At 54.3% G+C, this 13,631-nt stretch overlaps 1 protein-coding gene across 4 annotated transcripts; it reads left to right on the top strand.

Annotated features, from left to right (window-relative positions):
- Nucleotides 1-38: 38 nt before the first annotated feature.
- Nucleotides 39-12,566, top strand: LOC104912101. Of its 4 annotated transcripts, XR_002117560.2 has the most exons (6): nucleotides 39-658; nucleotides 1,559-1,690; nucleotides 4,304-4,422; nucleotides 5,257-5,400; nucleotides 10,391-10,585; nucleotides 11,916-12,566. XR_002117560.2 is itself a non-coding variant. In XM_010714973.3 (5 exons), the coding sequence occupies exons 1-5, from the start codon at nucleotides 580-582 to the stop codon at nucleotides 5,853-5,855; spliced, it is 732 nt and encodes a 243-aa protein (XP_010713275.1). In that variant the 5' UTR covers nucleotides 360-579; the 3' UTR covers nucleotides 5,856-6,130. The 4 variants fall into 4 exon arrangements, 3 of the variants coding, with proteins under 3 accessions (XP_010713275.1, XP_031410475.1, XP_010713276.1); XM_010714973.3 differs by lacking the exons at nucleotides 10,391-10,585; nucleotides 11,916-12,566 and adding an exon at nucleotides 5,598-6,130 and having other exon boundaries at nucleotides 360-658; XM_010714974.3 differs by lacking the exon at nucleotides 10,391-10,585 and having other exon boundaries at nucleotides 374-658; nucleotides 11,916-12,562.
- The last annotated feature ends 1,065 nt before the right edge of the window (nucleotides 12,567-13,631 follow it).

Here is a 13,631-nt window from a genome sequence, read left to right as displayed (position 1 = left end):
CCCGCGGGATGGAGAGCTGTAAAATGGGTGTCCGGCTGTGTGCCCTCCCCGGGAACGTGGGATGCGTCCTTATAGCAGCTGGCTATGGGGTGCTGCGCATCCTCTGTGGGTAGGGAGGACGTGGATGCGTGGGTCAGGTGAGGAGGGACCCTCTGTAAGTGGGGTGTGCTCCTACAGGTGCTGTGATGCTCGGGCTGTCCTCTGGGTTTGGTATGCAGGGCCAGAGCTCCCCGTTCCTGTGTCACCCACCATGAGGGCCAGCAGGATGCGTGCTGTTCTTCTTGCACAGCTCAGGCTGGGTGGGATGGTCACACCGTGTTCAATCTGTGTCTCAGTGTGGTGGCTGTAGTTCTCCACCTGCTTCTTTAGGCTCTGCTGATGAGGTCAGGGATGAGCAGTGAAGATGACTCACAGGATGCTGGGCAGTGGCTGGAGCCGTTGTCTGATGCTGCAGAGAAAAAAGTCCTCAGTACCAATATGGGGCTGGAATGCCTGTAAAGCTCAGTGAAGGTGGAGTCCTGGAAAGTCCCTGCTCTTCCCAAAGCTGCTGCGGAGCCTAGCTCTGAGCAGGAGCGATTCATGCTTCCCCTGGCTCCTTTCTCTTCTGCTCCGGGGATGAGTCAGTGTGGCCTGGTGACACAGGCAGGACCCCAGCAGGGTGAGTTGGGACAGCAGGTGGCACGCGCCCTGGCAGACACAGACCCCCTTGTTTGGTGACCTGAATTCCCCGCCGAGAGCCTCGGGACAAGCAGGACCATCCTTTCTGCATGAGTTCCTGGGTCAAAAGATGAGTCTCCAACAGCAGCGGGACGCCTCCCCCGCCGCCTCGCACAGACTCCCTTTGTCTGTGGGCTGCTGGGGTGACAAAGGGAAATATTCAGCAGTAGGGCTGGGACGGGCTCAAGGTCCGTGGGAGCTCCCCACCCATCTGTAATGGGTCACATCTGGGGTTGGTGCTGGATTTTGCCCAGCTATGGAACTGAGTTGGCCAGAAAAGAACAGAGCTATCCTGGTGCAGGGAGCTCATAGCCCCATTGTTTTAGGGCCAAGGTTGTCCTACAGCTATGGGGAGCTTGGTCACAGCAGCCTCCTGGCCAGCATCCCTCCTTCCTGGCTGTATTTTCCACTGACTTAAGGCTCCAATGCATGGAGCAATTCTCACCCTTCACCTTGTAGAACTGCAAGTTTTTCTGCCCGTGGAGCTGAGCTATTTGCAATGTCTTTGCAGCTGCCCCACTTGCACAGCCCTCTCTGCTCATCTCTGCTGTGACTGTCTGACCCTGCATGGGAGAGCACATGTTCCTAGGGGTCACACAGCCCTGTGCAGCGGGGATGTGTCCAGCTCCTAAAAACTCCTCTGTCTGGGAGGTAGCAGTGGTTCTTGGGCTGCCTGCAGGGACACCTGCATAGAAAAGCTGCTTTAGTATCTGTCCAGCTCTTAAAAGTCCAGAGCAGTGAAGGCATTGCATGGATAAGCTTGGTGCACTCAAGCTTTCCCAGATGATTTCTGTCCATCTCCCAGCATTAATGCTGTGTTATTCCTGTATCCCCTCTGCAGACACCGAACGGGCAGTGGAAATCCTGACGAGATACCAAAGCACCCTGTGCTCCCCAGAGGAACAGGAGCTGAAAGCCTCCATTGGAAAGATCTCACACATCTTCCAAAGTGAACTATTCCAGGCTCTGCTGGGTAAGCCCCTTCCTGCTGTTTTCTGGGGCATTGCAGTCAATGGGTGCACCTGGCTGGAGCAGACCCACTCCTGGCTGCGTGGTTTCTCTTAGGACATAAATTTTGGAGTTATGTCAGAGATGATCCTAGTGTAACCCAGGCTGCAGTAAAGGCACAAAGCAGAGGATTTATGTATTAGAGCACAGAAGTGATGTGGGGAGAATAAAGCTGGAAGGGTCAGGTCTGTGCTTGGTGTCACATGGGAGGGAGGTGGCACAGCAGTCCCGCTGTCCTGTCAACACCAACACCAGGGAGTGCCACTTGGTTGCTGGTGACCTTTTCAACTGGTTGAGCAGGATATTAGTTCCCGGGACAGAGCCAGCTTTCACTTGATGTGTTTACCTAACGAGGAATTTGCATTAATTGCTTCCTCCCCCGTCCCTTGAGTGTGTGTTTGTGAATTCCTCCGTCCTTGTGCAGCCCTGCGTGATGCTGCAGCTCACTGCTCACACGTGGAACCACTCGGCGTCCTCAACCCCATCCCCATGGGCACACAGGGATGAGTGACACTGACACATGGAGGGCAAAGTGCTCCTATTCCATTTGCTTTTCACCCACCCTTCTCCCAGTAGGCTGCTGTACCTCGGGAGTTTGCTTGGAGCCTCAGGGCTGGGTCAGGGTGTTTGCAGGGTGTGCTGTGCCTACGCCTGCACCTGTGCTCCCCTTCCCACGGCACGGGGTGCTGCTGCCTCTGTTCTCTCCTGTGCTCTCAGCAGCACCTGCTTGGTTGGTTTTTTTTTTGGGGGGAGGCACAGTCAGCCAAATGCATGAGGCTGATACACAGTCATCTTCAACTTGTGCTCCTGCAGGTAATGCTTTCCTAAGACGTATGTTAAGCTGGAGCACCAAAGTGTGTTTACTGGTAGCAGAGCTACTGGAAGTGCCAAATGGTGCTGTGCTTCACATGTTGTTCCACATGAAAAATGCAAGGGGTGGGGCCTCCCGGGCACTTCTTTAGAAATAAGCTGCTTTGTGAACTCAGACTCTGCTCCTGGGCTAGTGGAGATGCAGTATGTATGGGTTTGGGTGCTGTGCTGCTGCCCTGTGTTGCTATGCCTGTGCTCTGCTGGATGCTGTTCCCCCCAGCCTTCCCCTACAGCCTCTTGCATCCTAACAAAAAATTTATCTGTTTGATGCACGGAGCCTAGGAGGAAAGTGTTAGACCATGCCTGATCTCTGTTCTTCATTGTCAGTCTGGAGTTGCTCTTCCTTACTGGATTCAGAGGGGATTTACATTGCCAACAAACGGGCACCAGCCTGTAAAGCAGAACGTGGGGCTCCCCGGCACCCCCACCCCAAGGTTCCCCATTGCCCACTGTGACATTCCTGCCCCAAACAGGGACAGCAGCAGTGGTGTTCCCCTGCGATGGAGCCATCCGAATCCTGTGTTCATTTTCGGGAACTCTTGTGCATTCCAAGTGTAATCCATGCAGCCAGGAGCCCTGTTACACAACCACTATTTTCATAAGCAGAGGGAGAGATGTTTTTGCACAAAAACAAAGTCTGTATGTCCGGCTGTGGGATGAACACTGGCTGTAACCTCAAGGCTGATCAGTGACAACTTCAGGGGCAGCTTTTGTCACCAGAGGTGCACCTGGGGACTGGCATCTGTGCACCTCTCCCTTCTCTTCCTCTGGCCGCTGGGTTTCCTGCAGGGCACCCTTTGCCAAGCACCAGATTCTGGTAAATCTGTTAAAGATGGTTTGACAAACCTCTCTGGAGCCTTTGGTTCCCTTTGGGGCTGCTGCAGAATCAAAGTATCACAGAACCATTAAGGTTGGAAAAGGCCACTAAACCCATCTACAACAACCCATCCTCACCATGCCCAGTAAAGTGGGGCTCCCCAGGCTCCTCTGCAGTGAACACAGAAAATGAATTTGTTTTCCCTGCTGTGGCTTTCCTCCCTCTGAGTGCTTCTTTCCGCCCAGCCCCTTTCTGGCCCTGCAGCCCTGACCGCCTCCAGTCTCCCACGTGCTGTCAGGATTTATGACTTTGCCATGCTGCATGCGAGACATTCACCAAACCCCCTCAGCCGACCTCTTGGAGTGGTACATTTAACCTGGCAGCATTTACCATCCTTTCTGGTTTTCTCATTTGAGCACAGTTTCAGCTATGTAGGGGCGTACCTTTTCCCTTTCAAAGCCCCCTTTCCTGCAGTGCTTTCCTCCTTTTTGCCGTGTAACATCCACCAACCAAGGCTGCATGCGTGCTCTGATGTCACCATGCAGAGCCTCTAAATAGGCTTTGCTGCTTCCCACCCTCTTTGTCACCCCTTCCAGTTTCTTTCTGAAGATCTTCTCACTTTTTCTGTAGTTTCCCTTCTGAAATAAAGCATTTAAACGCAGCGATGTGAGATTTGCTGCTCCTGCAGCATTGGGCTGGGGCTGCTGCGTGTTTCCATTAGGAAGTGCAGCAGCCCCACTGCTTCCTGCAGTGCCCCGTGGGTTGGATGGAGAGGGGAAAATGCTCCTGGCAGAGTTGGGAGGAGGCACCTGCAGACCCTGCACCCAATGCAGGGCACTGGCACTATGCTTTCTGCCCACTCCTGCTGATGTTTCTCGTGCTGTTTTGCAGATATCCACGAATTCTACGACTTCACACTGCGCTCAGCACCCCTGCAGCCTCCCAGCCCAGCAGTGCATCGTGGCACAGCCCAGCACCTCAGCCCCCGAGAGCCCCACGGCCCCCCCGAGGTAAGAGCCGCTCTGTTCCCTGCAGAGGGGACAGGTTGGCATCAGCTCCCATACCAGCAGTGTGTTTCCACACCTCCTCTGTCGCAGCTTGCCTCAATAATTAGGCAACATCTCTCATTCATGAGAGTTAATTGAATTATTCCTAATGCAAATGACTTCAGCTCTAGCTCTGCTTTCTGCTGTGGGTCACTGGGGCTCTGATTGAGCTACCTTGCAAGCTGCTTTTGATAACTGGAGTTGGGCCTTTCAAGTTTCCTTTTTCAGGATTTTTTCCATTTCTCTAACTTCTACGTCTCTTATTTGCATTCTCTTTAATTTCCAACAGTCTTTTATGTGATACAGCACCAGGCAGAGAGGCAGCGACTGAGCAGTAGGCTCCGAGTTGTCTCACAGGCAACAAACGTACTAACCTTGTATGCCTTGATGGGGTAAGGGCAGTTTTGCCTTTCCAGGCCTGCTCCAATCCTTACCTCACAGCTCTAGATCCGGTCTATGGCACTGGATCAGTTTTCAGTGGGTTTATGACTTATTTCTGGAGCAACGGACACCAGGATCCTATTTAGTTTTCTGGGGCTGCAAGAGACTCTTTCTCAGCAGTGGGGTCCGCCTGCTTAAGCACACATCACTAAGACACCATCACATCCCTCCTTCTTTCCCCAAAGAGATGCACGGAGACATCTCACATTGCTGGAAAGTAGAATGGAATGGGAATTGAATTGGAAGCGACCTAAAATCATCCACCCTCAGGCCAGCAGCGGGGTCTCCCTGCCCTGTACGCATCCCAGGGGCTCGCAGCCCTCCCTACCCACCTCTATGTCCCGGGTCTCATTGCAGCCACCAGCCCAGGATGGTGAGCGAAGGCTTCTCGCGGTGACACCGGGGACTCCCCCAAGGCTGGTGAGGGTGACAGCACGCCGGACGGAAGCACCGACCAGTGTCTGCAGCCTGGTGCTGGGCTCCCGCAGTGCCCTGCCGCAGGTGAGCCCCCGCACCGCGTCCCACCGGGCCACCGGCTGCCACCGCGGGGACAGCACCGGGGCTGTGTGCCCGTAGCACTGTGGGATGGTGCTGGGAAGGTGCCTGGGGCTGGCGTTTCCTTGGGCTCTTCCCATTGGGACGGTGATGCTCAGGCTGGGAAACGTGGCAATAACACTAACAGCATCCCCGTGCTTTAGCGCTCGTGTGGTCCAGTGTCAGCGGTGGGAAGGCAAATGGATGTGGCACAGGATGGAAATCCTCCCAGCCCTGTCCCCAGATATCTCCATCTTACTCCCACCTCGCATATTTCCACCTTTTTCTCCAAGCTCCTCAATGGCAGGTCCATTCCTCAGCATACCAGGAGCTTTTCTCTGCTGTTTGCCATTTATCTGGATGTGGGTCGTAAATCTCAGCTCCCTCCTGGTGTGAGCGCATCGCGTGGGCTCCATACCTGATGTTGGTTGTAGGGACGAGTGAAGGGCAAAATGCACTCTGAGCCTTTAGGGAGGGATGGAGTGGCTGTGATGGATGGAGCTCACCAGACGTAAAATAACATGAAGGCTTTGTTTTTCTTGGCACAGCTTTAATCAGTCCTTGTTTGCTAGGTTGGATTCTTCTTCCAAATTATTTTAAATGTGAAAATCACACTGCTGCTTTTCTCCCCGTTTTAAATGTTTCCCTTCTCACTTTAGACTCCAATAAAATGGGTGATGCCCCATTTTTTTCCTTACTGCTGAATTTCTCCTTTTCCTCTCCCTCCTCCCTGCGTCTTCAAACACTCACCAAATCCTTACCAGTGCTGGAACAGGGGGGGCTGTGGTTAAATGGAAGCAAGAGGTGCAGTCTGCAATCAACCCACCCTTAGTGGTGGTCTCAGCAGTGAAAACTTTGCACGTGCTGGCAATTCACCTGCTTTTATTACTTCATCCACTGGGATTTCAAATGGAGCCTTCCTCCTTGTGTCCCACCCTGGTGTCCCTGGGCTGCACCCCTGGATGTGGGGCAAGAATCTACAAGCACAGCATTCAGTCCCACACACCTGGCTGAGATGCAGACACCTCCTCTCAATTTTGAGATTTCACACGGTGGGGAATCTGCTGTGTGATAGTCCAGCTCTCCTGATGGTTATTTATCCTTTCCATTAAAAATGTGCACTTTATTGCTAGCCTGGATTCCTCTCTCTTTAGCTCCCAGCCCCAGGAGGTTTTCTGCCTTTGTTTGCCAGGATAAAGGGCCGCAGCAATCAGAACTGTTCCCAACATGTCAGTATTTATAGATGCGTCTGAGTTCCCTCTTAACTTTCCCTTAGATAAACTAAACAGATTGGCTTCCTCACTCGCTCAGTGTTGTTCCAGCCCTGAAATCGTTCCTGTCATTCTTTCCTGAAGTGTTCCTTTTCTTTTCAGCCTTCTCCTTGTATGGGGTCAGGTTGAGGTGATATGGGCACCTTCAGCCAAAGCACTCACACCCACACTTCTTCCTTCCCAACCTGGATGGGTGCAGAGCAGGGGCCTGGAGGGAAGGCTTTTGGGATGTTGCTGTACAGTGCTTGGCCGTGCTTGGGGCTTTTCTGTCCATGGGGCAGCTCTCCTGGTCACTGGGACCAAGCAGTGCTGGAAGCTGCAGGCTCGGAGCTGCTCCTCTCCAAGCTGGGATGTGAAGGGTTGGCTATGGAGGTGAGCCCCATCCCTCTGCTGTCCTCATCTGAGCATCATCATTGTTGCTGAAGGCCTGCTTTGTCCTGCATCCCCATATGCAGGATGTCACGGGGCTGGATGACCCTCCACACCCAACTCCTGCCCAGCTATTTGGTGGCTTCTTGTTCCTGGCTTTTGGTGCTGTATTTCTAAAGCACTTGAGTTGCAAATGGCACTCAGAAGAACTGAGGAAGCTTTTATAATAGATTATAATCAATGATAATAGGGCAGTTGGGCGCCAAGGCAGGGCAGAGCAGCTGCATCCCTTGTGCTATCAGCCCACGAGCAAGGGCTCCAGTGGATATCTCACTGCTGAGAAGAGGCATGGAGACAAGCTGGCGTGTCTTGCCTGCTTCTCTTACTGCATCCATCATTGTAAATAAGTTTTCTGTTGTCCTGGCTCCGGCCTCTCCCCTGCTTGCAGTGGTAATGGCAGAGTGGAAGTCACTGTAACCTGCCTTAGCCAGGAAGGCGCACGAGAAACGAATGGCCTGTCTGCACCAATGCTTCCAGGAACAGGAAATGTTCTGTCTGCTGGCACAGCTCCGTGCACTCCGAGCAGCCCCGGGCCGTGCAAATGGCTGCTGCTCAGGAAGCAGGACCGGCACACAGAACGTCGGTGTGCTTCGGGTGCTGAAGTCATCCCTCCATGGGAAAGCGATGTTGAGCTCACAGAGGGATGCGGATCCGCAACACCCCGTGGATGCACAATCCTGCACGCTCTGTGGGGTTTTATCAGCCAAATCCTCCGTGTCAGCCTTTCTCTGCTTTAGTTTTGGGGGCTTCTGTGTGGGGAACCCGAAGCTGCTCCTGCAGCGCTGCCCGCCTGTGCCCAGGGGGTGGCAGGAAGGTTTCGTCTCTTTGAAAGCACCAACCTCACCCTCCCACCCCCCCCTCTCCCGGCTCGGGGAGCAGAGAGCAGCCAGCTGGAGGGATGAATGCAGGAGGAACAATACAGTTGATGAGCAGAAACGCTGCGCCTGCGAGGGAGCGCTGCTCGGCCCCTCACGGAGCCGCTCTGACTTCATCTCTGTCACCGTGCCACCGCAGCCTGCCCTGCGCGTCCCTCCCCGCACCGCGATGCCGATCCCAACAGCCGATGCTGAGTGCCAGCAGCTCTCAGAGTGACGAAGAGCTGCTTCAGCAAGCGGTTGTGCCTCGTGTGCTTCTGCATCGCCGATGGATGGGAAACCTTGCCGGCAGAGGTGCTGCCTCTCCCCCAGCCGTGGGTGCATGGGAGTGTGCCCGTGTGTGTGCCAGGTGGAGGCTGTTTTGGCAAAGGCCAAAAATGGCCCCTTCCTGCTGTTGCAGGGAGGACGTGGCCTCACCATGCAGGCTCTCAAGAACCCTCCCTGCTGCTGTCAGTGCTGAAGAAGACACACGTGTCTGCCCTGACCCCCAGCTCGGGGGCTGCCCCGTCAGCATCACCACGCTTGTCTGCTTCCCCTCGAATGCCAAAGCACTGAGGCCAAGCGGATGTCCGTCTGTCTGTCCATCTGTCTGTCCATCCGTCTGCTGTAACTCGCTCCAACTCAGCCACGCAGCCCTTGCAGCACAGACACCCAGCTGGGCAGCCGCTGCCTGCGTCTCGAGGATGCTGCTGTGCAAAGGGGATTTCAGCATGGGCTGTGTCAGGGAGAGCTGTCACTTCGGTGGACGTTTTGGGGTTGAATGGCCTCAGCTTTACTAGAGGCTCTTGCTATTCTTGCTGCAGAGATGAACAAGGAGATGCTTAGACTTCGGTTCTCCCAGCTCGATGTACAGCTTTAGCAAAGGATGAATTTGATGGAACCACCAGCCTGTCAAACACAGATCACGTGCAGCCATCTGTTCCTGCTCTATTCAGGGACTTTCTGTCTAAAACCAGTGGCAAAAGGAAGATCCACAGCAGGCTGTAAGGCTTTTCTGGCTCTGCAGCACAGGAGGGTTCTTCTAGGCATGGGGCTGTTGGTCTGTCCATTCATTCAGGTCATCATTGCTGTTTGAGAGTTATTTTGTTTGGTAATAGTACAAGCATGTGCAGTGCTGGGGCTGTTCCATAGACAGCCATGCTTTCATCACTCAGCTGCACTCTGAGTCCATCTTTCCAGATCCATGCTTCACTGACCTCCTCAGAGCAGGGCTCCTGGCATTACGTAGGCATTAAGATTCAAGCTTTCCCAGGGCTTAGCTCTGAAAACAGGAGCTGAGACCACCCGAGCAGGATGGGGACTGAAGCACCTTCGGTGCTGGTCTCTGGAGGCTGATTATAAATCAGGTGTGTTTCTGCAAAGCAAATGGGCTCCCCTCTCCATTTTGTTAAAGGAACAAACCGGGCTGGAAGGCAGAGCCTGGCAGGCCAGCTGCTTCCTAGCTGGAGCCTTGAAAACGTCGCTGCATCTTAATGGTGTCGGGAAGGATGGAATCGGAATGGTGGTGAAAGAGGCATCACCAGTGCTGTTATAAATAGAGCAGCCGTGATAACTGCTCAGGAGGGTTTTTAGTCTTTGGGATTTGGAGGATAAGCACTGAGCTGTGCTGAGAGGTCCATTATCTGTGGCTTTTGTAGGAGATAGGGGAATCTGCAGGGGAATGAGGGCAGTGGATGAGTGCAGGTTTGGGAATTGTCCCTTTCGTGAATCCGAGTGTGACCCCATTTTAAGGCTTTCTGCTACGTGCTGCTGCCTCTTGCACTGCTCTGCCTGCTCCGAGGTGGTTGCACCACGCATGGCTGCAGTGATGGTTTCAGGCCAATCCAGAGCCCTGCTGCAGGGATGCACAGATTCACTCCTGCACCCGTTGTAACCACGCAGCCTGCAAGCACGCAGCATCGTGCAAGAACTTTGCTGGCTTTGTACCTAAGAAATCATTCCAAGCATTGAGATTCAGGCAAAGGACCCCTGTGCTCTGTGGCCTAGATAGCTCTCAGGGCTGGCACAGCTCAGGCATTCTGGTGCCCGTAGCACTGGCATACGGAGCATCGTGCCCAGCCTCACCATCAGGCACCCACCTGTGCGTGCCCAGAGCTGGGCTCAGCTCTGCCAGCATCACAGTCATGTCCTGCCACGTGTCTCTTCCTCTTTCAGGGTCATTTTCAGACTGGGTCACTTCGCAGCCAGGTTCCTGCAGATCACATGCAGGAGAGTTTGCATAAAGCAGCCAAGGGGAGGATGCACTGAGGTGCTGGGGAGGCACAGCCTGCTCCTGAGCCAGTGTCATCTCTGATGCCATCAGGTCCCTGCATACCATGTTGCTGTGTCCCACGCATGCAGGGACATGTTTTGTAAACTGAATCTCACATGATGTTTTTGCAGGGAAGTTTTGTGCCTTTTTGCTGCTGTAGGAGTGTGGGACTGCTTTGGTGCAGGAGTGTGGCAATAGAGCCGCTATCCCAGTTCTCTGCTGTCACCCATCCATGAGCCTCCCACAACAGCCAGACCCTGGGACCTGAGCTGCCGTGTCCCAGCCTGCAGGTGGGGAGAGTCACCTGTCACCCCGGCTTATGCCAGGTGGGTCAGTGCTGACACACAGCTGTCTGTCAGTACGTCCTATCCTCTGTTAGCCTGAGCTGCACCTTCTGTCTGCCCCACGCGTGGGCGCACGTTTCAAGGTCACTTCAGAGCTTTCTAAACACTCCTTTCTGCTCTTTGAGTGCAGACGGCGGAAGAGTTTAAAAGAGACACAGCGCCTTTAAGAGCGGCCCGTGAGCCGGCTGCGGCCCTGTGGCACGGCCTCTGATTGGCTGAGCGGCAGGCAGGCGGGCGGGGGGCGGGGACAGCCATTCAGAAACTCCGAGCTGCACTCGCTCCCTTAAAGGGGACGCGGACGGTGCAGAAAGGTAGGGCCGAGCCGGGGCGCCGGGTCCGGACCGACCTGCGGTTCGATCGGGGCTGGCTCTGGTCACCGCCGGTTCCCCACGTACACCAGAACGCTGCTACCCTGGATGGCTGACCGCCCTGAACCCCTGGTTACAGGGACAGTGCAAGTGGGCAGCGCGAGCCCATGGGACGTGGCAGTGCTTTATTGCCATGCCTGTGCAGAACTGAGTCATGTTAATGTTTAATTCGAGGTAAGGGCCTTTTCCCTGTTTTTATGGGCTTCTAGCTGTGCCTTTGATGCTTAAAACTGCAGTTTAGCTCTGAAATGCATGATATGATTCCCCCGTGGCTGTGCATTGCAGACAACCCCAAAACCCTCTGCCCTGTGAGCAAGAGTGTGAGCTTCAGGGCAGGAGCTGAGCGGAGTGGATGTGTCCATGCACGATGCCCACTGCAATTGCTTGCTGCTAAATAGAGCGTCTGCACAAAGAGAATTCAGGCTGTTCCATGGGGACCTACTGTTGGTCCCCAGCATGAAGCGGTGGTGCTCAGCACCATCAGCACAGCAGGGAATATTTCATAGTTCATTTGCTGCGATTGCAAATGCAGAAGGTGGCTCTTGGTGCTGATCGAAGAGCCTCGTGAAGTTGCTGCCACAAGAGAGGAGATGGAACGGTGGTACTGGGCAATGTATCAGCGCTCATTAATAAAATGAAAACGGTTTTGCCCTGGAGGAGAATTAATTTGTTTGGCAACTGTGCCAAGAGCACTGAGAGCTCAGGATCCCATCCTCCCCAGGGTCACAAGGGTGATACCTTCCATCAGCCCCTATGCTCTAGCTAGCACATGGCTTTGGGGCAGTGGCTGTCACGCCGGGGGCTCTGCATGCTGCAAGCATCCTCCATTCCTAGGAAAGCTGCAGGTGAACCAAACCCTTCTGAGCTGGCTCCAATCCCTTCCTTCACGCTGACCTTGCAGTGGTCAGTGCCCATCCCTCACACTTGCCTTCCTCTTCCCACAGGACTTCGTGTGAGAGGAGGGAAGTGACGGCAGGGGCTGAGATGCCGACAGCTCCCACTAAAGCCGCGCCACCTTCGGGCCGTGTAAATAGCACCGTCTCTGGGATTTCTTGATGCTTTGCTGAAATTAGCACCTGAAAAAAAGAGCAGCTGCCAAAGCCACATTTAAATAAGACAGGCAGACTTTGGGAGGAAGAGGAGAGCGGATTGGAGAGTGCTTGGGTTCCTTGAAGTGCATCTGGCCCCGCACTGATCTCCTCGTGAGCCTGGTAACACATCCTGAGCCCCACACGGTGCTTCAGGGAGCAGAGCAGGCAGCAAGCAGGATTATAATCCTCTTGGTTGGGCTGGCAGATGACACGTGTGGCTCACTGTAAATGAGGAGGAATGAAACAACCCTCGCACCAAGGACAGAGCAGAGCTAAAGCAGGAAATGCAGGCAGGGAGCTGCAAGACGGGGAGGACTCCGTGAGGCTCAAGGGAAGTATGGGGCCTCTGTCTGTATGTGGCAATGGGATACCTATAGATAAGTGAGATGGGGGAGGAAGCAGGAGATGCAGGCATGGACTTGCCAGGGGAAAAACAGAGCCAATGCTTCTCTTAATTGTTTATTTCATTTCTTATTAAAGCATTTTTCCCTACCAGGTCTCGTCCTTTGCTTTCACACTCTCTCCTCTAAGTGAAAGCCTGTGTCCTTACCTGTCCTCACTGCAGGACTGAGTGAACAGAGCCACATCAGGAGCAGGGCAGTATGCACATTCTGGGCACATCCCTGATGCTGGAGTGACCCAGATCTCAAAGGTGCTGGGTAGTCAAGATGGACTTTGTCCCTCAGTGCTCAGGCAGCAGTTGCTGACTGCCTGCCCATTCCTACAAGGCTTGTTGTGGTCTGTGTATAGCAGTCCCCTGCCCCTTACAGCTGTCCTAAGCTTAGAGCCAGGGGGATTGCAGGATTTCAGTATGAACATGTCACAGCTTTGTGTCATCAGGAGCAGCATATGACTTAGTATCCACCCTGTAACAGAGGCAACTTGGGCAGCCCAGAGGCAGTGAATTGCAGCCAGTGCAGGGGAGGACAGACTGCACCGCACAGTGAGGACTCAGGGCTTCTGGAACAACACGGATCTTATTACAGCTGTTAATAATTAGAAGGCCAGGCTCAGTTTTTCCTTAATGAGTCAGATAAGGTTTTCTGCAGTGGTCTTCCTTTCTACCTTTTGAGTTGTGAGGGTGACTCTCTTCTGATCTTTTGTGCCGGAGGCATGGAACCACTGAGATGTCCTTCTGCACAAGTGAGGATTTCAGCAATCTCAAACACTCTGCTCTTACCATCCCCTGATAGCAGTGGTTGGAAGGCCCAGCGAAGGGGTTTCTACACCCCAAAAAGGGCTCACAGGCAGCAACCCCAGGGCGCGGTGCTGGAGTGCACAGTAACAGAGCAAAGCGGGATGAAAGCTGATGTGGGGACGCACCCGTGTGTGCGGAGCTGGCGATGGGGACGGGCGAGGACATCTGCAAGCGAGACAGGGAACTGTTGAGCGAAGGGTTTCTGGATTCCCACAAGCACGAGGTGCTGGAGAGCAGCGGGGCACGAAGCGGGGCTGAGCAGGCCGTGGGGCTTCACGGCACGGCGTTTTGCGGGCGGGTTTTGGCACCGCTGCCGGAGTAGAAATTGCCCTTCGGTTGCGGGAACCCCCGGCCGCGCTGCCCCTCATCCC

This window comes from Meleagris gallopavo, chromosome 9 (genome assembly GCF_000146605.3).
Source record: "Meleagris gallopavo isolate NT-WF06-2002-E0010 breed Aviagen turkey brand Nicholas breeding stock chromosome 9, Turkey_5.1, whole genome shotgun sequence".
In the NCBI taxonomy this organism is placed as follows: Eukaryota; Metazoa; Chordata; class Aves; order Galliformes; family Phasianidae; genus Meleagris; species Meleagris gallopavo.
This window is presented reverse-complemented; position numbering and strand designations above follow the sequence as displayed.